This window comes from Myodes glareolus, chromosome 13 (genome assembly GCF_982192425.1).
Source record: "Myodes glareolus chromosome 13, mMyoGla1.1, whole genome shotgun sequence".
NCBI lineage: Eukaryota > Metazoa > Chordata > Mammalia > Rodentia > Cricetidae > Myodes > Myodes glareolus.
In genome coordinates, this window is record NC_142038.1 from 40449965 (window position 1) to 40477017 (window position 27053).

The 27053-nt window shown below is 40.5% G+C and overlaps 1 protein-coding gene across 3 annotated transcripts in view; it reads right to left on the reverse strand.

Moving 5' to 3' along the window:
- Window positions 1-2964: 2964 nt before the first annotated feature.
- The window catches only part of Commd10 (COMM domain containing 10), a 135244-nt gene continuing 111155 nt past the window's right edge, over window positions 2965-27053 (reverse strand). For all 3 annotated transcript variants that reach the window (XM_085699886.2, XM_048419331.3, XM_048419330.3), the window contains 2 exons: window positions 4503-4562; window positions 2965-3777 (listed from right to left, as the gene is read on the reverse strand). In XM_085699886.2, coding sequence (XP_085556012.2) covers window positions 3739-3777; window positions 4503-4562 — 99 coding nt within the window. In that variant the 3' untranslated portion in view covers window positions 2965-3738. The remainder of the gene's footprint in view (window positions 3778-4502; window positions 4563-27053) is intronic.

Genomic DNA, 27053 nt, shown 5'->3' on the forward strand with positions numbered 1-27053 from the left:
TGTTTATCAAACCTCTCCCCTCAGGGCTCAGGGCTCTGCGTGGCAGAGGAGGTGGAAAATGGAGTGGGGCCAGAGGTGGTGGATGACTCCAAGGAAACACCGTTTAAAGACACAGGTGAACTCAGGAGATTGTGCCTGCGTATATAAGACCTGCACAAGGTCAAGACAGGCAAAACCCCAGCACGGGGAAGGGGGATGGGCACGGACCTGACTCCCTGTTTGTGCCTTTTTAGCATGGTGGTTCTTTCTTTTCTTTTCTTTTTTAGAGAGAAAGAACAAGAAGTTGATTGAGTGGGAGATAGATCTAGGAGGATGTGTTGTGGGGGAGGAATATGGTCAAACTATATTGTATGAAATTCTCAAGAAATAAAAACATAAAAAGGACACTTCTAGAGTTTGAGATGGCAAAATGGAACAGCTTCCTATTTTTGTCCTTAAACTATTACTTTTATAATAAAATTAGCATCAAATATAAAAACAGAAAATACATCTTCATACTTTTGCAACAGCAATTCCACTTCTAGGAATCTCTGACAATAACATAATGAGAGATGTGGTCTAGCATTCGATATCATAGTGTTCTTTATTAACATTTTTAAAGGTGGAAATAATCTAAATGTTTAACAACATAGCAATTTAGCTTATTCAAATGATAAGTTATTTACTATAAATTAAATTATGTTTTGGACAATAAAGATAGGGAAAATGCCCATTACAATGACATAAAAATTAAACTACAGCACAACCTCAATTTGTTAGGAAAAGAAGGAAATGAATATTAAAGATGTATGATAGGAAATTTAAAAAGTGAAAAACCTACCAAAATGTCATTAATGGCCATTTCTGAATGATGAGACTCCACAGGTTACACTGGCTATTCATTTTTCGGTACTTCCTAATTTAAAATAAACACAGAAGCACCATCATCCTTGCAGAAGGTTTTCGCTCCGTGTTCTCATGAGTAATTCTCTTTCTAGTAAACCCTCAAGTGCTTCATGATGAGAATGTGTTGGGAAACGTGTCATCAGGCAATCCCATCGTTGGGCATGTAGAAATGTACTTACACAAGCCTACACGGCCTAGCAGTGATACGCTACAGCCCATCATACATGTGCTCTGTCACTGCCCAGCATGTTACCAGGCATGTGATCACGGATCTGTGAACTTGGTAGGTACCTATCCTTTTATCGCCACAGCCTCGCTGTAACTAAGCCAACGTATAATTTCTTTATTGTCCTTGAGTGAGACTATGTTGAACCAGGCTAATGGAGAGGATACTGCCCATCATGCTTTTGTACAGATAGTTTGAAGAGAGCAAAAAATGAGCTACTTTCCGAAAGCTTGATTTCTAACTATTATACTTCAGACATTGGAAATTTAATTTGGCCATTACTCCAATAAAAACTACACCAATAAAAACTTCGACCTATCTGTACGGTCACAGTTGAGAAGGTTAAACAACTCTAACTTGAGACTGGTCCTGTAAATAAATCTAACGAATTTTCACACAAACACACACACAGTATTCTAGAGTACCTTTGAGATTCAGGTAGTCTTTGGAAACTGGTCAGACAGAGCATTGAAAAGGCAAGAGGAAGCTGGGTAAGGAGGACATGCTCACAGTTCCAGCTTCTTGGGAAGGCTGAAACAGGATTCCTGGGTCGGGGAGACTATGGCCGACCTGGGCAACATGGCTGTGCCGGCCAGTTTTTGTGCTAACGCGGCACAAGCTAGGAAAGAAGGAATATTAATCAAGAAAAATGCTTCTATGGGATTGGCCTTTGGCAAGTCAGTAGGACATTTTCTTTTCCTGACTGATGACTGATGGGGAAGGACCAGTTCATGTGAGCAGTGCCACCCCAGGACAGGTGGTCCAGGATTGGGAGAAGAAAGCAGGCTGAGCCAGCCATGGGGAGAAAGCAAGCAGCAATCCTCCACGGGCTCCTCATGAGGTCCTGCCCTGACGTCCTTCAGTGATGGACTGTGATGGGGAAGTGTGAGCTGAAATAAAGTCTTGGCTCCCCAAGGTACTTTTCAGTCACGGTGTTTTACGATGGCAACAGAAAACCTAACTAAGACAACAGTGAAGTCATTTGCCTTGGTGAAGCTAGAATTATTTGGGATGACGGACTTTCAACTGACAAAATGCCTCCAATAAGACTAGCCTGCAGGCAAGCCTGTGGAGCATTTTCTTAAGTAGTGATTAGTGTGGGAGAGCCCAGCCCACTGGGAGTGGTGCCAACCCTGGGTAGGTGGTCTCGGGTGTGTAATAAAGCAGGTACAAGCCACAAGAGCTACCCACAAGCAGCATCCCTTGATGGTCTCTGCTTCAGCTCTTGCCTCCAGGTTCCTCCCTCAAGGACGGAGTGTGACCTGAGAGCTACACGCCGAAATAAACTCCATCCTCCCCAAGTTGCTTTTGGTCATGATGTTTCGTTACAGCAACAGAAACCCTAAGACGCCATCCAAGGAAAAAGAAAGAAAGAGCGACCCTACAGGTCACAGAAAGAAGCACGTGACGCTACGTTATAACCTGCGCTGAGCTGCACTGCAATGCAAGCTGGTGCTCTCCAACCCTTCGGATCCATCAATTAGGGATTAACAGCTGTGACAGTTGCTTTCTGCAGCAACCTGAACTTCCAGTTCTTCTCAGGGACAGCACTTTTGCATAAACACACACGGGGCTCAGTGGCCCACACTCAACGCTGACTGGAGATAGTGGGACACTGCCGGGAGAAATGCGCTCAGCTGTAATTGTTTTGTTTGCTTAACCACAGGAAAATCTGTTCTGAAATCGCGTTCCTTCCTGTGAAGAGGGCTGTGTCCAAGCCGCTCTCTTCTTCCCCTGAAAACAAGGTAAGACACTTCCCTGATAAAAATTTCAAATGTTTTTTTCCAGGAAATCACATATTTTTATACATGATCACAGCTTAAAATGTAAAGTAAAAATACTGTACACTTGAGTTTAAAGAATTCTAAAGGAGAAAACTTTTATTGACAGACACCACTGACTGAGTGTATCCACAGAAGGAGAACGCAAAGAGTTTCTGATTTATAATGTCAGATTCCCACGCAGGACTCATCACAGGTGTTTTCACTCACGATCTCAATCCTCTCCATGCTGTGAATTGCTCTGTTATTAATCTGCAATAGTATATATAAACCTAGACGATTGCTAAACCATTAAAGACAGGAAAATTCAAGTGGGCAGAGCAAGAGGATCACACTGGAATTAACACATGATAACACTGGCACCATTTTGATTCCCTTCTTGTATTTTATCTCAAGCAAAATAAAGTCGTAAGACAAATGTCAAAGCATTTGATGGCCCGGGGCCGCTTCTCTAATTAAGAAATGTAATTATAAGGCTCCATATTCTGCTAGGGCACACATTCCACCTTCCGCCTACAGACCTTCACTGATCCATGAAAGCAAGACTGCGGCAAAGTGATGAGGCAGCAACCAGACGAAAAGGCAATATGGCATTCACTGTGATTTCTTTCCGAGAGTTTTCAACAGTTGTTTTTGGCTCACGTGAGGAGAGAGGGTATACCAGAAACCCCAGTGCTCTTATTGTGATCTCCCTTCATGGAAAGTATTTGTTTAAGAAATGATGAAGTCATAGTATCTGTAGAATAAAGTCACTGAGTCCTCTCGAAAATATACTCGGGCAGTTCCTCTTCAACGCAAAAGAATGAGGTGGCAGGAATGTGAGGGCGAAGCCGGTCTTCAAGGGCATCATGAAAGGGAATCCAGCTGTGCTTGTATGGTCTCTAGCTATTTATAAAGACAAAAATAAAGACAGAAAGTTAGTGAAGGGAACAAACCATACAAAATGTTAGAGACACGCAAACCAAAGAGAAGCAATGGTAGCAGGCATTCACACAATGAACCCCCACACAGGGCATAACGGGAACACTCAAGCCACTTTTCTTGCTAGGTAAGCATGTTAGGATTTGGGCTTGTCATTTCATTTATTTTTACATTTATGAAGGATGAAGACTTCTAAGTATTACTGTCTTGCGTGTGCCCAGCTATTTCTTAGTAAAGTATCACCATATGGTAAAGACTTTAAAGTTTGGTAGTTAGCGGAATGCATTTTCCTGGGGTACAAAAATCAGTATTTGGAAAGAAAAATGAAATACAAATGAAAGACAAATCACTAAAATCTGGCAGCTTCCTTCTATACTTGGGCCCAGCCATTGAAGTACTTCAGGTGATCTACAGCTAATGGACCAGAGGCCCCGGGGGCACAGTGCCCTGCTCGGTCTTCCAGAAAGCATCAACCCTATCTCTTTAGTTAAAGCCATTTTCATTTTCTTTCTGGCTTAGTTTTCAGATTCTCTTTATCTTGGTGCTGTCTAGGAAGTTACTATGAGATATGAGGTGTTTACAGGAGTTTAAAGAATTCAGCCCTATAATAAGGTATTAAACAATTAAAATGTATAAAACCAGAAGTGTTAGCAAATCTCTACATTTCAGAAAACATTTAAAACACAGACCTTGTTGTAGAAATCAAACAACTCCTTGTGGTTGAATTCCACTAGAACGTTCTTCGGGTTCTGTAAAGAAGAGAAACAAAGGGGAAATAATGAAATTCCTGTTGTCTTTCCCAATGCTATCCAGCTAGCCAGGTATATGGGATTCCTAGAGCCCACAAAGTCACTTCGTGACATTCCACTTGAGTGAAAGGCTTCCACTCTACAGGGACACCTTTCTCTAAGTTGACTCTTCGAAGGTTAATAAAATATACGCTAGCAAGAGAACAATTTAATTACCTTTTTTTTCAAGACAAGACAGAGATAATACATGAGATTATATTTCATCTTTCTCAGCAGTCCATTTAAAATCTAGTAAATAACATTATGCACACACTGGAGGCGGCGTATCTGATTGAACTCACCCAGCCATTAATGGCTCACGTGGGCACAGCCTCTGCCTCTGAGTACTAGCCTGACAGTTGCCATCTTAATGTGCTACGATCGCTGCCTTCTTTCATGTGCAGACACAGCACAAGCTGAGTTAACACGACAGTGTCAAAGCTAGGACTTAGCGTCTGGGACTCAGCTCACATGCTTTGGTGGAACCATTTTGGGTGCTGCAGAGAAACACCGTGTTTGCATCTCCAGTGATCTAGTTAAGTGGGTCCCCAACCAGCATGAATGTACCCCACCCAGCTGAAGCACCAAACCACAACATTGCTAAGTAGCACCAAGATGGGCTTCCCTTGCTGAAGACATAAAAACAACGGCAGAAGGCTAAGAGTCTGCCACCCATGCCGATCCCTCTGCTTTTCCCTCATGCCATGGAGTGAGCATCGCGACTGAAGGGGTGGGAAGCTGCTGAAAATAGATAGTAATTGTAGTACTTAACCCTGGTCAAATTTACGGTATCAACTCAATTCTTAGCTTCTGTGTTGTTCTTGTGAAAAATCTCTTTTGATGGTTCCCACTTTTATAACAAAGCCAAAATGTTCAAACCAAGTTGTCTTAGGCCAGCGGGGCTGTGCTCAGAAACAGTGCCCTTTCCATGTAGCCCGAGCACACAGGACCGACTTGTCCAGTTCTTACACTTAAGCCAGTGAGTAGGAAGCCCATAAGCTGTGTAGCCCGATCCTTTAGAAACTGTGCAAATTATGAAGGTCGTGAACCATATTAGAAAAAGTATTCAGCTAATTGGCACACATTAGTAAACATACAAAAGTCTAACCAGCAGGAGCCAGCGATACAGTGGCATTCTCTCTGAAGTTAGAAGGGGTTTACCCTCCCAGTTCCATGTCAACAGCTATGAGGAAGTAAGAGGGGGACAACTATGTCAATAACTTATTTGCATAACCCTAAACCTAGCACTAATTTGGGTTGTTTTTCCTTTGCTCTGTTTGAAGGTAGTGTTTCCTAGAACGTCACACTGAGAGAAGGAATAACGAAGCATGCTTATTAAAATAACCATGGCTACTGTGACAGTGTGTGGGAGGCTAGAGAACTTGAGGCCTCTTTCTTCCATAAAGGCACTGAACCAACAAAACACAGACAAGAATATGACTGTAAGAACCCTAGATACACGAGGGCATAGCACTGGAACAGCTAATACTGAAAAAAAACATACAGGCAATGACAAGTGAAGACATGTAGAGAAACTGTAATCCTGTGCACCAGTAGTGAGATTTAAAAGTGGTACAACTGCCACAGAATGTCTGGGGCTGGAGAGATGGCTCAGTGGTTAAGCACACTTGCTGCTCTTCCAGAGGACCTGATTTTGGCTGCCAGCAGCCACCTCAGGTGGTTCACAACTGCCTGTAACTCAAGCTCCGGTAGACAATGATGTCTCCTGGCCCTCAAGGATATCTGCACTCATGTGCATACCTCCCCTGCAAATACATAATTGAAAATAAAAATCTTAAAAAGAGAAAGAAGTTTCTTCAAAGATTAAAGATGGGAGCTGGGAGATGTCTCAGCTTTCTGAGTGACACCACTTACACAGAGGACCCCAGGACAGTCCCAGCAGAATGGTGATTACGAAGGCTGTGTGTGTTGGGGGGAGGAAATAGTATTTTCTTTAAAAAACATGTACAGAGATTCAGATGTGTAGGAGAAAAGGATCTGGATATCATTTTACAACAAAAAGACAAGGAACAATTCCAACTGTGCATTCAAAGTACTTTTAAGATGGTATATTTTATGTCCTATTTAAAATTTTAAAAGTTATATATATGAATGTATGCATGTATGCATGTATGTCCGGGTACCATGTGCATGTTTAATGTCCCTGGAGGCCAGAAGGGAGTGTCTGATCTCCTGGAACTGGAGTTACAGACAGTTGCTACATGCCAGGTAACTGCTGGGTACTTATCTGGGTACTCTGGAAGAACAGACAGTGTTCTTTTGCTTGGCCATCTTTCCAGCCCTGTCTTTTTAAAACAAAACAAAACAATTTCAATGTACTTACATGCATGGGTATGTGTACATAAAATTTTGTTGCCTTCCTTTACTGAAACGTTTAGACATAGACATAAAAACATTGGTACCTGGAGTAAAATATGCAGGGAACTGGTATCTGCGCCTGGGCTAATTCCCAGTGTGCACGGCCACTGCCCTTCTCTTACAGTGGCCTAGAGGAGACCATGGAGAATATGAACCTGGCTGTTTGTCGAGAAGGAAGAACCTAGACAAAGAGCAGAGGATGGCCGACCTGAGCAGTTCCCTCCACGGTCATGCTCAGTCAGGAAATCCCACAGAATCCAAGAATTTTAAATTAAAGTCTCCTTTTCTGGACATCATGAAAACACTTCACCAAGTCAGGAAAACAGAACATAGTTTGGCTAAGCTTGGGAGCTTTAGCGACTTTCAGATGCAGCCGCACGTTTGTCCCCCATCGTCAGGCTTGCTGCAGTTCCTATGACCAAAAGCTTTCCTGTGCCCACTATATCTCAAGGAGGAAAACGTGCTCCTAGTGATGCCCGAGATACAGCTAGAAAACTCGTCTGTTTATCATCCAGAACTGACCAGGCTCTCTTTTCCTTCTTTACAGAATGCACGGCAGGTTCTGTCCGTGAAGGAAGCAAGCTTTCAGTACCTCTCCATTTTAATGTCCATACACAGTGGTGGCTGTCCTGACCCAACCAAGAAAGAAAGGCATTTATGTTTGAGGAGAACTCAAGAGTTAGTATTGAGGGTGTTGCTCTTTGGGGTAACTGGATGCCTGACATCTTTTCCTCTACTTCATATTCTTCTGGCTTTTGAGTCAACTCATGGTTCATGAGCACCTCTGCTGAGAGAGAAGGGAAAATGTCGAAACTGAACTCTGTCACCTCACTACCATCAGCTGTAACTGGGTTTTGTGGAGGAAGGCAACAGAATGCCCAGCTACAGTAGCTTCGTAGACTGAAATGAGACAAGGGATTCTCTACCTGCGTCCTGTGTACCACTGTCACCAGAGAGTAGATGGCTGTCCCACCAGCAGAGGATAGCCTTTCTGGATGCACTGACCCAACAGTAGCTCAGGGCTGATGAAAACAGCAGAGGCAGCAGGCTTCCAGGCCTACAGAAACATCGTGGAGTCCTGAGCTCTGATTGAGCCTACCTCCCAACCATATCACCGCAAGCTCTATTATGGGGTGAACAGCATCTCCCTCAAACTCATACAGTTGAACACTAACTCTTTGAAGCTCACACGTAACTGCATCTGTGGACAGGAATTGGAGATGTCCGGAAGAGCGGGCCCTCACCCAGCATGGCCAGAGAGACCCGGATAAGGTAAACACAATGTAAAGACCGCAGAGGAAACCTAGCCCAGAAGAGAACTTCCGAAGTGCGATTCTCCACAGCCTGACCTGGGTCTTCTACTTCAGAAGTGTGAAGAAATGACTTAGTGTTTAAAGGCCCATGAGTTTAAGGCTTGGATCCCAGCTGGGGCCCAACTTTGGAGACTAGTGAAGCCTTGTGGGGCAGGCAGCTGGAAGAAACGGGCTTCTGGGAGCTTATATCTTGTCCTTGTCCCTTCTTGTCACTTTCTGACTTGTTACTGCAATGACTTCTACAAAAAACTCTTTAGCCTGAGACTCAGAGCAACTTTAGACTGCCATATTTTAAATTATGAATGAAATAAATATTTAAGTTGTATTTTTAAGCTATTTTAATATATAAACTGGTAAAAATAAAAAAAAACCCAAAAATTAAAATCTAGATTAATAGCCATAGAAAGCTAATGTAGGCCCTACAGTCTCTTTCAGATTTTAAAATAAAAATCTTATTTTTATTTTCTCTTTGTATAACCCTGGCCATCCTAGAACTCACTCTGTAGACCAGGCTGGCCTCAAACTCAGATCTGCCTGCCTCTGCCTCCCAAGTGCTGGGATTAAAGGTGTGTGCCACCAGCACCCAGCAAAATTCTAATTCTTAAAAGCAATGGGAATCATTGAAGACATCGGGTGTCTTCACCCGATAGTAAGGGTGACACTATTTTATTTACAGTCAATAGCTCAACATTGCCTTCCAGCTGGCTGTGGACAAAGCAGCCATGAGGTTACCGATTTAGTTCAGCTAAGAAATGATGACTTGATTTAATGTCTGCAGTGACAGAGACAAGTAGAAAAACAAAACAAAACAACAACAACAACAAATGGCTGGGCAGTAGTGGTGCACGTCTTTAATCCCAGCACTCGGGAAGCAGAGGCAGGAGGATCTCTGTGAGTTCAAGACCAGCCTGGTCTACAAAGTGAGTTTCAGGATAGCCAAGGCTGTTACACAGGGAAAGAAACCCTGTTTTGGAAACAAAACAAAACCAGGGACCAAACAAAAAAGAAATCTCCTACAGAGAGAGAGAGAGAGAGAGAGAGAGAGAGAGAGAGAGAGAGAGAGTGACTATCTGGGTAGGGTCATAAAGGGACGGCTGCTGGAGGGGACAGAACCGAAATCCAAAACACACAGGCCGCAGATCCAGAAGGTGGATCAAAGGTACACTTCCAGACAAGGGCTCAGGAGGCAGAGATCACCCAGAAAATACACTGGAAAGTCTGGAGAAGACAGTCAGGTAAGAGAGACAAACTCGGGAGCCACTGACACTTAAATCCAAGCAGATAAGACTGCCTTGGAAAAGAACGAAGTGCAAAAAAAGAAGGTACCCTGGGCTGGATAATTAGGGTAAGTAGGTCCCGGATAAATACCGAATAGCCCCAGTTTCACACATCCTCCTTACATGCTATTTAGAAGTGGCAGTGGCTATTTATTACATGAGAATATGAATCAGGAAGTTAGTATATAAACAGTAAAACTGGGTGGCTTGTTTTGAAATATGCCTTCAACCTTCCATTTTCCTGTTACACCCACTGATGTCACCAACACTATTAGTTAGACAGATGGGGACTGGGAGAGTCCCTCTCTCCCTCTCCTGCCTTCTACATGTAAGATTACAGCTAAAACTCTACTTAGGAAGTTAATCTTATGCATTAATATACCCAACTTAGACGTTCTGTACTTGATCGGAAAACATGGTAAAGTAAAAACGAAATAACAAAAGATGGGTATTCTGCCAAAGTCTTGAGAAAGATCACTTTTATATTCCTCTTCCCGTTTAATTTGTAAGCTTATCCTCCAGAACTTGGATAAGGTTGCACGTACCCATTAGCAAAATTCCCATGGAACTAGAATGCAGTCAGGCCCTCCGCACGGTCTGACTTGATGAAAGACGACACTAAAAATATCTGCCGCTTTCCCATTAGCGAGGAACACAAATACATTGTGAAAAGAGAAAAGCAATTTTGTCACAAGTCATCTAAGCAGAAATAATAAAAATATCCCAGATAAGAATTAAAATTTATATTGCTTAGCTTTCAAATCTAAATTGAGTATCAAAATTAGAGATGCTACAATTATTATTAACTAGAGCCACGGAGGCAGATGCTCCTGCAAGGGAAAGGCAACCAGATCTTGTTCAGCTGGGCCTAAGACACTCTGCTTGGCCTCTGGAGGGGTTTTCTTTTCGGGTGAGGAACCTAGGCAGTGGGCATGCAAGTCACAGTCCACCCTACTGAATGAGCACACAGACCACTAGACATCATTTACTAAGTAAATATCTTTGTAGATTATATGGCTATAACTATATGTAACCAGAGATAATGCTAAATACATTCCAGCATATTTACAGTTAGTGGTTCAACTGTCTTTATTAAGCATTACTGTTCAAAAATGATCGATACAATGTCAGCTCTTAACAGATCAAATAAGCTATGAACTCCATCTATATGTATAAGCCATTGGCCATTTCTCTTTCCCACAGCATCTGATCTTTAAGAAATTTAGCTACCTGTGTATTACTGATGTGAGGCAGCTTCATCTCCCAAGAGTTTTTTGTTTGTTTAATGACTTAAGGGTGCTAAAAGTATATTTGCATCAGCAAATGAGGCCTCTGAACTGGGCAGTGGTGGCGCACGCCTTTAATCCCAGCACTCAGGAGGCAGAGGCAGGCGGATCTCTGTGAGTTCGAGGCCAGCCTGGTCTACAAGAGCTAGTTCCAGGACAGGCTCCAGAGTTACAGAGAAACCCTGTCTCGAAACATCCCCCTCCCCGCAAAAAAAAAAAAAAAAAAAAAAAAAAAAAAAAAAAAAAAACCCTGCTCCACGAAGATAAAGGCTGCACACAAACAACAGAGATGGGGACAGTCATCATCCTTGCACTGCTTCAAGGAGGTGGCAATGTATGTGTACAGACTTTGATTTGCATGTCAAGATGGTTGGGGGGGGATTCCCCTTTCCATGAATATACACAATCAGTCCCACTCAACACAGAAACACATACAAACTAGGATAAGGTAAAATAGCCAATATGTCTTGAGGTGTCTCACTATCCTAAGTGAAAAGAAATATAATATAAGGCTAAAGGCTTCAACTTCCCAAAGATATGCTGAAAAAATTAATAAATTGTCTTAGCTTTAATAATAAAATCAAATAGAACAAAAATAAGCCTCTGTGAAATTTTCACAAAAGCTACATAATCTCATTACCAAGTTTAGAACTTTAATTTCAGACAAAGGAATAAGAAGTGTTATCACAATGAATATACAAGGTACAGAACACAGCAATAGAAATGATCACCTTCATGGGACATGGAGCTATGTTTCATCATTTCCTCCAAAGTCTTGTGATTCCAAAGTCTCTGGAAAATATTGCCCATTCCAGTAATTTCCTAAAACTCATAGGCATGACCCTGTTCAATGAGGAGGCGTTCTGAGAACCTGAGCTTATGTCAAAGAAGATGAAAATTTAAAAAAGACATCTGCCACCAACAGAGGCAAGCCACGGATAGCATTTGGTTGAGGTTAAATCAACCAAAGAATAACTTCGTTTTTTAATCGTTAAAAAGGATATTTTAGCAAAATGCTTATCAGCTTTAGAAAACAATGGTACATAAATTTCAAAAGCAAATTCTAAGCTCACTAGTGTAGCATTCACCAAATTTGGCCCATGTCTCTTAGAGATTCAAATTCTGGCATCATCATGCATGCAAATGGATGTAAGGAGAGTACCGACAGTGTTTCACACACCGTCCTCTGGGTCTCGGTTCCTGTTACCCTTGCTGTTCTAGCAGCCTCCCAACTGAATGCACGTACACACATGAACATACTCTCTCACCCAGTTCAGCCAACACCAAATCATCTTCCTCTGAAAGCATACTGAACACAGAGTCTGTCAGAGAGCAGATTCTGTGTAAAGGACGACAATGTTTTTCTACTCAGTTATAGTACTTGACTCAGAAAATGTTGAACCTCATAACATAATCAAACTATAACTATTGATTCTCAATAAATATGAATAAAAATGACTCCCACCCCAAGCTGGTTAAAGCAGAAAATCTGGCATTTTACATTCCTTTGCTGAAAAGGAAATGTGGCAGTTTGCCAGGCAACATGTGAAAAAACCATTTTGGCCAGAGATCTTTAAGGAACCCAGAAGTTGTAGAACAGTGTACATTTTCACTGTGTTCACTGGGTCCGTCTCTCCTGGCCGTTTGGCCTGTGATCTGAACACACTCTTCACTGTGGTTAGAAGAGGCATTACTCTCATGCAGACAAAACAACGCGTGACAGTCCCATCAGCAGATCTCTCTCCTGTACAGTGGGCCGTGACCTGCACAGACACTTGGAGCCAATCAAAACGTAGCCCGTGTAGGATTCATACTGTAATGCATTACGCGTGTGCCGATAGGTCATTATGATATTAGGCTTTGGTGTGGATACATTTAGCTATGGCTGTTGAATCTAATCAGCATGATAAGAGGTTTTAAATATCATTACACAAAGTTCTTTAAATAGCGGCAGCTAAGAATGGAGCTTTTTCTGTATTAAATATTATAGCTGAAGCTTTATGTTTTCTGGAAAATAGAAATTATTATAATCAGAAGCACTTTTGCCAAAACATTATCATTTAGAATAGCCGTATTACTTCCCAGAATGCTTTAGTACCCTGACTGAGGGACTCTTGGTTAACAACAAATGCCAGGTAAGACTCATACTCTTTCCAGAATGCAGTATAAAAGAGTTGGAGTTCAGCATCCAAATTTTGGGATCTGTAATCTTCTTAAAATAAGTATTGACAAAAATCTGTGTGATACTACCTATTAGGAAGACTGTAGCAGGCAGATCTCTGTGAGTCTGAGGCCAGACTGATCTACAGAGCAAGTCCCAGAACAGGCCCCAAAGCTACAGAGAAACCCTGTCTCAAATAAATAAATAAATAAATAAATAGGGAAAAAAAATCCGTGTGATACATTTGCATTTTCCAAAGCTACATTATATTTTTTCTAAATTAAATAACCTACTACAGTGAACAAAATATATAGTTAAGTTACTACATGCTAGCTCCCTCCTTCTCCCCCACCTCTCTACCCAGTCCTTTTTTCTTTCCTTTTCAGTGTCTCCCCTGGTTAGTTCAGGCTGAACTCATCTCCCAGAATCTATGGGCATGAGACACTATGTCCAACTGATTTAATTCCTCAAAAAATAGTTGTGATGTTCAGTCAGTTTGAAGGAAGGAGGACCAAGCTGTCCCTCTACGGCTCACAGCCCAGCAGGTGCCATGAAAACGTACCTGCTTAGAGGCTGCTTTAGCAGGATGGAAAAGGTAAGTTCAGCATTGCTTCAGATATGAAATATATTTAACTAGCCACCTGTGAACAGTGACAATCCACCACTGACTGCAGTGTAACAGGAAGTACTAACCAACCCAATACTTAGGAACCCAATTCCCTAAAGACAGCCAGGGATAAAAGCAAAATTTGATAGATGCGGGATTAACTCAAAGCAGCAACTGTCCAGGGGACGCTTTAACCTCTAACACTGCTGTTCTGAACACACTATGGCCATAACCGAAACCACTTTCCCATTCCCATTAGATCCTTGTGAACTGTAACTGTAAGCCAGGCTGGAATTAACTGAACTAATGATGCAGATCCCACAAAAACAAGTGCCTTAAACAGGCTGGCACAGTTCTAATCCTCTGCCAGGAGCTCATGAACAGTATTTCCATTTTATGTTTAAAATATTAGTCTGTGGCAGCTGCTTGGAATTCAACACAGGCAACACCACCATATAACTCAATCTGTACTATGATACTTGAGACAAAGAGGGAATGCATGTTTTACAGGGGAAAAATAACACTGGAGAATTCAACTTACTTTTTTTAATAGCAGTTTCATAGAAATTCTCATAGGTTAGTCAGTTCATTCATTTGAAGTGAGTAATTCAGTCCCAAGGCTGTACTCTCACAGTTAATTCTAGAAACTCGCATCACCTCTAAAGCAACCCCGGACTTTTAGCCACTGCCTGCTAAGAGCCAGTCATTACTCTGCCCCCCTCCAAGCCCTGGACAGCCGGTAATCTAGCCTTTACTGGTTTGCCTGTCTGAAAAAATTAACATAATCATGTATAAGTGGCATTTTGTGACTAGATTCACCTTGTATTTCCAAGATTTATCCACATAGTATGTAACATTAACCATAAAAGTATGGTCCAATTAAAGCAACTAAAACTGTTAGAATTGGATCCAACAATTCAGATTTAACAAGTCATGCATGACATGTATGTCTAGACACAGTACATACAAACAATGCTGGCATAGTTTGATTTTTTTTGACAATTAAAATAAAATATATCAGAGCATATAAGCATGGCTCACAAACACACTTTATTTTAAAAAGTAATTTAAAGAAGTATTTTTTTCTCCTTCTGGAAACCTGTTACTCATATTTCAGACTCTCCTGAAATGTCACCTCCTCTGGGAAACCTTGTTTGATTCTTCCCAACGCCCACCACCCTAGATGGCTGCTTGGCTTCTCTCATACAGTGGAACCTGTTAGTTCTTGCTATGATGGACTATAGTGGATGTGTTCAGACCATGCAGGAAGCGCCTGGATGTCAAGGGCAGTGATATACACATTTAATGTCCACTATCATCGGCAGTATTGGTTTTTAATCCTCCAAGACACATTGGAGATTGAACACACTGTCTTGTTCTTATAAAGCATTTACTCCACCTGAGTTATAACCCAAGTTCCTTACAGAACAATTCCAGAATGGAGAAAATGTTTATTCAACTTTTAATCTACAGATACTCCTAAGATTTTTTGATGGCTATTTCTTGCCATAAAAGTTTCATCAGAATTTTGTGTTTTGTAAAATCAAACAATAATGAGAAAAATATTATAAAAGTAAGGTACAATTGATAATTTAAGTAATAACAGCAAACATGACACTTACTAAGTGCCAGCCGCTATTCCAGGTGCTGCGGCCCTATGAAGTACATGAACTCTCCTAACAATCTCACGAACTCTCATTATCTCTACTAGATGTGAAGAATCGGAAGCAAAAATATTTGTTTGAGCAACTTAAGTCTGCACAACCAGCAGGCTGGCAGCCTCAGTTGTAATCTGGTAGCAAGGTCTCAGAAGTCTATGTTCTTAAACTGGCCTGTGGTATATTTTAGATTTTGAGAGACATTGTAGGAAGGCACAGCAACTCTGGGGGACAGGGGACTGGAGTCCTAGCCACAGTGATTTTCTCAGCTTTGGCTTCTTCTATTGTAAAGTCACTGTAAGAGGAGCTTCCCATCAGGCTTAGTGAGATTATGAGGATAAACCTGCACTAAACCGGAGTAGACACCTAGAAGACGGTAACGGCAATGAAGGCAGTAAGCCCATACTTAAACCGTGAAGATACTGGACTTTCTTTAGTTCTAGGCAGTCTCACCTCAACCACCTTTAGCTTTTTCACTTTCCTTGTGAAATATGCTATTTTAAATAAGACTATTTTTAATGCATGGGTTTTTAATACATATATTTTCAAGACAACAAATCTAGAGAAATGAGGTTATGTGATCATGCAACTATGTCTTCAGTTTGTTCTGTAAATTAAGTTATAGACATTCTTAGTCATCAGAGAAATGCAAATCAAAAAAAACTCTGAGATTCTATCTTACACCTGTAAGAATGGCCAAGATCAAAAACACTGATGACAACTTATGCTGGAGAGGTTGTGGGCTAAAGGGAACACTCCTGCATTGCCGGTGGGAGTGCAAGCTGGTACAGCCTCTTTGGAGGTCAGTGTGGTGATTTCTCAGAAAATTGGGAAACAACCTTCCTCAAGACCCAGCAAAACCACTTTTGGGTATATATCCAAAGGATGCTCAACTGTGCCACAAGGACATGTGCTCAACTATGTTCATAGCAGCATTGTTTGTCATAGCTAGAACCTGGAAACAACCTAAATGCCCCTAGACCAAAGAATGGATAAAGAAAATGTGGTACATTTACACAATGGAGGACAATACAGCAGAAAAAAATAACGACATCTTGAAATTTGCAGGCAAATGGATGGATCTAGAAAACATCATATTGAGTGAGGTAACCCAGACCCAGAAAGACAATTATCATATGTACTCAGTCATAAATGGTTTTAAAACATAAAGCAAAGAAAAACCAGCCCACAAATCACAATCCCAGAGAACCTTGACAATAATGAGGACTCTAAGAGAGACAAACATGGATCTAATCTCCATGGGAAGTAGAAAAAGACAAGATCTCCTGAGTAAATTGGGAGCATGGGAACCATGGGAGAGGGTTGAAGGGGAGGGGATATGAAGGGAGGGGAGCAGAGAAAAACGTAGAGCTCAATAAAAATTTTATATATATATATATATATATATATATATATATATATATATATATAAACCTAAAAATAGCTAAGTTATAGAGACCTAAAGAACTTTAGAATATGTTTATGTTTGCCAGGTTAATGCCAGCTAATGGCTTTTATCATCTTGCTATTAATTGCTTCTTGGCTATTTAAATATGCCTATATTAGCAATGTATTTTTAAAACCACTGCTTAAAGCACAAACTCAACTATACCACTGACCCACACTGAAAATGGCCAGCACATCAGAACAAGCAGACTTAAAATAAATATGAAAAACTAAGGGGACACCTGCTATTCTACTTCAGACTCTCATGAAATGTCACCTCCTCTGGGAAACCTTGTTTGATTCTTCCCAACGCCCACCACCTTAGATGCCTGCTCGGCTTCTCTCATACAGTGGGACCTGTTAGTTCTTGCTATGATGGACTGCAGTGGAAGCGTTCAGACCATGCAGGAAGTGCCTTGACATCAAGGGCAGAGCCATACATATTTTTAATACAAAACATAAATGTTGTAGGTTAATCCTCCACACACATACACATCGGAGACTTATCTGTTAAACCAACTTTCCCCCTGAAAGCCAGGATTCAGTAGAGCTAGGGGGATTGTGTGTATATACATTAACACAGCTCAGAGCAAGTCTGGTCAGCTGCAGCATCAGTCATAATGGCTAAGGTTCTAAGTGTGTAAACCACCTATATGAACTATGACCTTTTTACTTCATGTATGCAATCACCTTCCTGATTACATATTTCCTTTAACCCTGCAAGTCACATTCATTAGGTATGTTCTGGTACTTTGATGATTTGTATAGAATATTGTGTGGTTTTGGGGTTTCAGAGTAATTTCATTTTTTCCAACATATTTATAGTATGGGGGTTAGAGCAAGGATGGACATACATAGCCTTTGCTTTACTTGAACTTAATGCACAACAGAAATAAAGACAAAGAATAAGGTAACTTGAATGCTATAGCAGTCAAGGTAGGGGTACTGGAGAGTCAACAGAAGATTCGTAACAGAAATGATAGGTAATCTAAGATCAGAAAGGTAAATTCTTGGGAACAGGACAAGACAGGGAGAACATAAAAGGAAGAAGTAAGCTAGTGTGATAATAACTGAACTAGAGGTAACAGAGGTCTGAAATAGGTAGATGGAGTCAAAAAGTAAAAGAAATACATGCATTTAAAAGGCATTTAAAGGCAAGATTTCCTGAGTAAATTGGGAGCGTGGGGATGATGGGAGAGGGTTTAAGCGGGGAAGGAGGGGGAAGGGGAGTGGAGAAAATATATAGCTCAATAAAAACAATAAAAAGAGAAATAATAAATAAGATCTGGAGAACTCAGTGACTCTTTCAAAGCATTAGGAATGAAAGACAAGCATTAGGGTTGGTCACTGGGAAAAGGGGAGGGTGAAGGAAGAAGTCTTGGGGTTGTCTTAGTTAGGTTTCTATTGCCTAGATGAAACCCTGACCAAAAAACAAGTTGAAAAAAAGGTGTATTTGGCTTACACTTCCATATCACTGTTTATCACAGAAGGAAGTCAAGACAGGAACTCAAACAGGGCAGGAACCTGGAGGCAGAAGCTTAAGTAAAGACTACAGAGGGGTGCTGCTTACTGGCTTGCTCAGCCTGCACCCAGGTGGGCCCTCCCCATCAATCACTAATTAAGAAAATGCCCTACAGGCTAATGTACAGCCCACTCTTATGGAGGCATTTTCTTAATTGAGTTTCCTTCCTCTCAGATGATTTTAGCTTGTCTCAAGTTAATATAAAACTATGTAGTACAGGGACGAAGCAAAGGGAAGAAACTATGAGTTCAATTTAACACATGTTGATTTGGAAGTATTTTTGGATAATCAAGTAGAAAAAGAAAATAAGCAAGCTATTTTACATATAAATTTATTAGGGTTAGAGACCTGGGTTGTAGATGTTATTCTTTTGATCTGGTCCCTTTAAAGGGCAAGCCACGCCCATTCCCAGAGACTTCTGACCTCTCCTTTGACCTCTCCTCGCCATCTTAACCCCCTTTTCTTTTCCCTTTTTTGGCGTGTGCACACGTGTCTCCTCTATGTCTGTCTCCATGTCTCTCTGTCTCTTCTTCAAGTAATAAATGTTTACCTTTATGTTTAGCCTTACGTCTATTTATTATGTCCTGTAAGCCTTTTAACCGCCATCTGGTCACCGCTTGCCTGACTCTCCCGGTCGCATGGCTGTCCAGGACGCGCTCCTGCCAGCTCTGCTGCTCACCGTAGGCAATCTGCACCACTCTGGTGGCAGCCTCTGCCTGGCTCGCAGGCCGCTGGGGGGCGGGCACCCCAACATTTTATTTTTTTTAAAGAACAAAAGTAGATATAAACTGAAAGGCCTCAGAACAGAGGAGCTGTTAAGAATTCAAGTTAAAGGACTACAGGGTATGGCCCAAGGACAATACCCAGAGAAGATCAAGAATAAATGCTGAAGGCAACACCAGCCATTGAGGGACTGCCTCGAGGGGTGGGATGTAAACCAGAAAAGCGCTACCTTGGCTCCTGGAGAGTTACAAGAGTTATGACTGGGATAACAACAGCTCTCAACAACCCAACTGAGACAAGGAGTGGTAAATTATTATCCTAGACTCAACAAAGGGGATATTACTGACAACAACAAAAGACTGTTTGGTAGCCTGATAGAAAGAAGCCAAGCCCAGTATTTCCAGAGGGCGATACAGAGCAAGGTCATTCAGTGACCAGGGGTTGGTCTGCTATAACCCAGATGCCTACCGGAATGATGATTCGTTTTCTGAAATAAGGCTTCCCCGGACACCCCACACTGTCTGTGACTGCTTCTGTGTTACAGCCACAGGACTGCATATTCAGGAAGCCTGACCTATTTATGATCTGGCTTTTAATGGAAGTTTGCTAATCACTTTTGCCACAAATGTCTTAAATTATTAGTTCTATTTACCAAGTGACCTAACAAACGCTCACATCCCTTACTGCGTTCACAACGCCTGTTAAAGAGACATGCTGCTTAGGTGTCACTGAGGAGGTGAAGTCTGAATGAACAGTGTAACTGCTCATTTCAAAGTTGAAATGTCAGGCCTTCGCTGTCATCTGACATTTCCCTGTTTTATAGGAAAGGCTGATGACAGTTTCAGAGGCTTGGGATAAACAAAAACCACCACCCAGCACCTCATATTTCTATGAATTTTACAAATGTCAGTAACGACTCGTGCAAACTTCATGAATGAATACAATTTTAATATTGACAAGTTCAAAAGGAGAAGTGTGTTCCCACGTCTCCCCCCCCCCCTTTTTAACAGCTTATTAGTAATAGGGTTTTGGAGCCTTTTTCAAACCACTAGTGATTAGTTCCAAGTATTTTATTTCATGTATTCACATGACGTCAACAGAAATGTATTTGAGCTTGAGTTTAGGAATTTGAGTTTCTCTAAGAGGAAGAAGGCAGAGGTTGCTGGGAAACACTGCGGCAGGCAGATCTTCCTCGGTTATTACGTGGGGCCTTGCTGGAGTGACTCCTGGCGTAACAAAGCCTTCCATTTGGTTTAATGCTTTGGATCTGCTACTCATTAGAGAGGCTGAGTGCCTTTCTAGCTCAGTCATTAATATTAATGAATTCGGTGACCCCAGCCAACTTAATAAAACAAACTTTAAAATACCCTGCTAAGTTCTCAATAATAATTTGGAACTCAAAATTGCCTGTTATAGTACTGGAAAATAAACAAAGGCATTTTCTACCTGGATGTGGGGAAATGACAAAATGGCGGGAGCATTTATCTAGCATGTCACTTTGTGAATTTGGGCCACATATGGCTGCTTCATAATCATAGGCTAATGGAAGAGGGAATTGCGAAAGAACAGTTCCCCCAAAACTGGAGCACAGTGTAAATATATGTTAATTCTGACTGGGGTGTGACGGGTGTAAAGTGTTTGCTAAACATGTACAGCCTGGGGCTGAAAGCCCAGCAGGGGGGAACGGTGTTGGGGGGCGGGGGAGAGACAATGAAGAAGATAAATCACCCCCCAACCCTCCCAAGCCCAAACTTCCCAAAACAATCCAGGCAAAACCTGCTTGGTTCCAAAAGAGGTAAAAAGTGATTTTTACCTGTAAATCGGCTCTGAATTAACAAATATAAAACTGTAGGATTTCTGGGATATATTATCATAGTTGTGGAAAACTATGTGTGCCATGCACGTAGTTGGAGGAAAAGTCAATAGTTTTATAAAAGCAGAATGCTTGCACAAGTGTCTTAGGCATTTCATAAATATGATCAGGATTACTATTTGTTTGTTTGTGTTTTGAGACAGGGTTTCTCCATGTAGCTCTGGTTGGCCTGGAGCTCCTTATATAGACCTGCTGATCCCAGACTTCCGCCTGCCTCTGTCTCCTGAGTGCCGGGATTAAAGGCGTGCGCCACCACGCTTTGCAAAAAATCTCTTTTTTAGAGGGGGAAAAAAGCCAACATGCAGAATAATCTACTTTAAGCAAAAGCACAGTTAGTCTCTTTTCTCAGACAATGCTATTCCAGGTTAAAATCACAACTAGCTACTTTTAAACTTATGAGCACAGACCACTAAAAAAGTAAAGTTATATTAGTGTCTTAAAAATATTCATAAATGAACATCTGTAATGAACTGGATCTCTAAAATTCATTTCAATGGTGACGGATTCCAAAATTAAGCGATAGTATTACTACTAAAGGTGTTTTCTTAACCCTTTGCGACACAGGAAAACAAACTGAAATGTCAACCGCCCTGAATTCAGGCCTCAGAGACTTAAGGATATAACTTATTCACAGTGGGATGTATGAGTGTATGTCAATTTTTCATAGTATGAACTTACCTAAAAACCAGATAATATCTCATATTACAAGAATCAACCATATTTTACATTTAGATGGCACATTTTTTTTCTCCATGGAGCTTAAGATAATTCTGCAAGATCTACCAGAAATGACCTCCCTCTCTTTCTCTCCATCAAACTCCAGACCAGAAAACATATATAATACACAGGATAAGTGGCAAGTTAGCAATATGGCAATATAACACAGTATGTAACCATATTTTTTTTTTAATTTTCCTTCTTTCTTTCATTCTTTTTTGTTTGTTTGTTTGTTTGTTTTTCAAGACAGGGTTTCTCTGTTTAGCTTTGGCACTTGTCCTGGAACCCACGCTGTAGACCAAGCTGGCCTCAAACTCAGAGAGATCCACCTGCCTCTGCCTCCTGAGTACCAGGATTAAAGACGTGTACACCATCACCGGCTTTAAGCTTAATCATCTTTAGAGACGACAGTGCTGTCTCTGCTATAAAAACATACAAAATTCAGAACTGCACACACTTCTATTCTAAAATTAAGCCTGGCTTTTCCCCTTTCTCTGGTTGGGAATGAACAGTTTCTTAGTCTCTGATAAATGAGGTGGCAGCAGAGTTGCAGAAAGTAGAATCTTTGCACACAGAGCTATTCTGAAGGTCATGATAATGCTAGGTGCTCTGAAATGTCCCATTACAGACCGAGACATCAGTGAAGAATGCCCTTACCAGATGAACTTCCCCTAAACAGTAGTTTTTGTAGTTAGAATATCAAATAGAACCATTGCTTTATACTTATATTCACAATTTGACCTGAATTATACTAGGATGAATTTACAGAAGAAAATCCCTCTTTGTTCTCCCAGCAGCTTATACTTTATACTTTACTTACCAGAAGTCATCTAAGGAGAACACACATCTGGGAAGGGAGACCTGGGTGTGTCTTACACAGCAAGACCACATTGGGGTCAGGCACAATTTTGACTTGAATTAGGTTCACACTTTGGATAAAGCCCAGTTCTCTCTAATTCTTCATAGGAAGTGTGATTTGTTCCAATTGAAACACCTCTTAATGTTTAATTAATGTTAACTAAGAAAAGTTTTCAGAACAAAATATGAACCAATCATTTTCTAAAATACCTGTGTGTATAGAAGCAAACATTTCCTTCTATATTACTGAGATGTTAAGAGTGTCTAAGTAACCACAAACAATTTTTGTGTTGCTGTTGTTTAGAAGATAAGGTTTCTCCTTGTAGCCCAGGCTGGCCTTGAACTCACCAAGGCCCTCCTGTGTCTGCCTCTGGTATTAAGGTGTGCACCACCACCACTTGGTGTCACAGTAAGATTTTTCTTCCCTTGAAATAGGGCTTCCCACAGAAATTTTTAATCATGACAATATCAAACCATAGCAAGCAATTTAAAAATAATTTAAAAATATTTTAGTTATGAGAACTAACACCAAACCTAAGAAATACCTCAAGCCTTCCCCTTACTATATTAGCTCTTTCTGCTGGTGACTAAAATCCATTTCCAGAGCATTGTTTTCAAATATTTCACTTTTTTTAAAAAATGGGAGAATGGTCCCTAATAATACTTATTTTCATTAGTCATTTTAAATGTAAGGCTGAAATATGAGAGAAGAACTGCCAACTATTGTGCAATTTAGTCCACCTTGTATCATAAGTCATTACAAAGATGGCTAACAAGGTCATAAAATTTTCTATTTTGTTGGCAGAAAACACAAAGAACAAAAGGCTTATTTTAAAGTAAAACATTGGGAATTCAAAGACTTGCCAGCCACCACGTAGACAATCATCTAACTTACAGCGGGCACATTCATACATTTTATAATAATTAATGTACTTGGGAAAAATACCTGGTGCTGCAAGATCAAGAACAAGACAGAGATGTTCACTTTCTCCTTCCTTCTTAGGATAGCAATAGATGTTTTAGCAAGGACAGTTGAACAACTTCAAGAAATAAAGGATACCCAAATTGTAAAGAAAAAAGAATCAAGTCAGCCATGTTTGTAAGTGGCACAATTCTCTAACAGAAGAAACGACATTCTTCATGACCAGATTGTTAAAACTTGTAAAGGAATTCAGTACAGCTGCAGAATATGAAGTCAGGATCCTGAAAGCTGCGACATTTTTATACACCAATAATGAAACTGCTAGAAAAAAATTAAGAAAGCAAAAACAGTTAAGATATTTAGAAGAAAAGTAACAGAGAAAGTAAAAGACATCTACAAGAAAAATTATAAAACACTAATGAATAAAGTGATAGAAGATACACATAAAATGGGAAGATATGCTCACAGATCAGAAAAGCCAACACTATCCAAAGTAATCTATAGAGTCAATTTAATTCCTTTATAATTACAAACAGCTTTATACACAAAGAGAGAGAGAGAAAGAATCCTAGAACCACAGGGCACCAAAAGAGGCCCAGAAAAGTTGAAGCACTGTGTGGAGCGGGGCATCACGACCTGCCTTTAAAACACCATGTCACAGTATGAGAAGAGAGGCGAAGGACAGAGCAGACGAGAACTCAGAAATTAATTCATGTTCATACAGCCACTAATTTTTGACAAACACTCCAAAAATGTACTAGAAGGAAGTTTCATCAATAAAAGCTGCCAGCCGTGTTGGATATCCAGAACTATGAAAGCAGAACACACAAAAAACATCTTAAAATGTTATGTATGAAATTACCAAATAAATAGAGTTGCAACGTTCCCAGATATTAGCTATGTTTATTAGATTGAAGCCTAAAGGCACAAAAGGAAGAAGAGATAAATGTAACTATATCAAATTTAAAAGATTTTACACAGCAAAGAAAATAATCGATAAAATTAAGAAATGATTTATACAACAGGAGAAAATATTTGCAAACTATCCATCCAACAATGAATTAATATTCAAAATATACTGGGACTAAAAAACCTGAATACAACAATCCATTTAAAGAATGAGCCAAGGGAATGAATGGATACTTTAAGGAAGGCAGATAAGCTGCTAACAAACACATGAAAAGTGTTGGCCTCACCACCACTAAAAAATCCATATCAAAAGCACAATGGGATAGCCTTCCATCACAGGTAGAATGGTTATTACATCCACACACATTTTATATACACATTGGTATACATAAAAGATCATGAGTACATGGAGAACGTGGGGAAGCAAGAAAGGAAAGATGTTCAATGCGGGACAGCAGGAATCCTGCTGGTTCTTTAGTGCAGTAGAGTAACCACTGGATAAATTAATTGATGGGGCACTTAAAAAGTCACTTAAAGAGTGCAAAATTAGCAACAAATAAAGATGACTAATGGTTGAATAGGCAGAAATTCCTATTATCCAACTCTGATTACTATGCACTGTACACATTCACTAAATTACCAGGTGTACACCCCATCGGGATGTTCAAAAACTATGCTTGAATAATAATAATAATAATAAACCCTGGCCCTAAATTCAGTCTTCAATTCTTAAAAAAAATCTGTATCTTAATGGCTAATCATTAAAAAGTAGCTGTTAATAATGTCCTCTTATATTATTGGGAATTAAGAAATTAAAGAATTATGAAAAGAATAAAGACATACGTATCTTCTCTAAATTCTCTTAGGTTTAACCCTGAGTATTGTGATGACCATTCTTTCAATTTAATTTTGAAATGCAGCATAAATTTGTCTATAATATGTTTTCCATTTCCACTTTGATAAAACTATATTAACTGATACTAGGGCAGTTTGCAAGGGATGTGGAAAAAATTTAACATACTAGGTAACTTTGAGACAACTGAAAGCATAAACAACTGAATCCAAACAGAAAAAGATGAATGGAAATATTGGTCAGAATAATACACCATCTAGAGATTTAACGTATGGGCTCTTAATCTCAAATGTTGTATGCGAGTTCTGGTTCCATCATTTGCTAGTTGCTTGGCCTTACACAAGGTAATTAACATTTCATGCCTGACCCTCCTTATCTTTAAAGCGAGAAGAATAACAGTAACTTTTCTCATATATCATAATATGATATCTAAAGTGTTTAGAATGGTGAATGTTATATATTAAGTACTCAAGAAAACTCTTAGTTGGTATAACTATAAAACTAGGGGAAGCAGAGTAATTACAAACCCAGATGCTAAGAACAGTGGGTCAGCAGCGCCAGAGGATGAAGGTAGTTATGTAAGAAGTAGGGCAGAGCTCCCATGTCCACAGCATGGTGAGATCGGAGACTACTTCTTCCAGTGGCAGAACACACAGCATCTTCCAGTACTATGAAAGCCAGTCAATGGGGATGAAGTTTTCAGATCAGTCTCCATTTGACTTGTTCATGTTTGCAACTCAAGTTATCATCAAATTCTGGAGGATAACCAAGATCAACCTTTGGGAGCCTATACACACCCACTGGTCAACAACTCAAGAAGAAGTAACATGTACCTGGTACTGGTTGCTGTTCTTTTGTTTTGTGTTTTTGGCAGCATGAGGTATAAAGTTGGGGTACTGTCCCCAATCTTCACAGTGATTTGTGACAGCATGCAGAAGAGCTGCACAAGATCAAGCTAGGAAGAAATCCCAGCATGCAAGGGGGCATTGAACACCAAGTCCCAGCCCAGTTGAGACACTACTGGCATTCGAGAGTTGCTAGGAGAGGAAAAGTCAGTTTTCTGACCCTTCATAGGCCACCCATGCTTAAGATCAGCCCATACCCCGTGAGTAATTAAACAACATAAACTAGACTCTATGGGGGATTGGGAGCAGGTACGAACAAACACATGAAGTTGGATGCATAGTTTAGTGGGGTGGATCTGGATGGAGTTGGGAAACTAGGGTGAATATGATTGAAAAGACAATGCATGAAACTCTCAAAGAAATAATAAAAATACTATTTTTAAAAAGTTTTAGTATAGAAACAGGCACCTTAAAGCCTAGGTTAAGTCTAAAGTTAGAAAATTAAGTTGGTAAGTGTGATGGCTATTTTTGGTTATCAACTTGATTATACCTGGAATTAACTAAAACTCAAGTGGCTGGGTACATTTGAGAGATTTTTCTTAACTGAATTACTTGAAGTGGAAAGACCCACCCTTAGTCCTGATCTTTGGAGGTGGGTTCAAAGACCCACCTTAAACCTGGGCTGCACCTTCTGGTGGCAACCTCTATAAAGGACATAGAAGAAGAAGGAAGTTCTTGCTCTTTGCCTGCTTGTCCTCGCTCTCACTGGAAAGTACAGTCCTTCACTAGCATTAGAGGCTACTCTTTGGGATCCCAGCGTATACGAGAATACAGACTGGAATATAAGACTAGCTGAGACATCCAGCCTCATGGACTGAACAACTGCTAGATTCTTGGACTTTCCATCTGGACAGCCATTGTTGGAACAGTTAGAACAGAACCTGTACATCAGTGTAATCATCTTTCCATCCATCCATCCACCCACCCATCCATCTTTCCATCCATCCATCCACCCATCCATCCATCCATCTTTCCATCCATCCACCATCCATCCATCTATCCCTATCCTTCTTTCTTTCTATCCCCCCTCTCTTTCTGTCTAT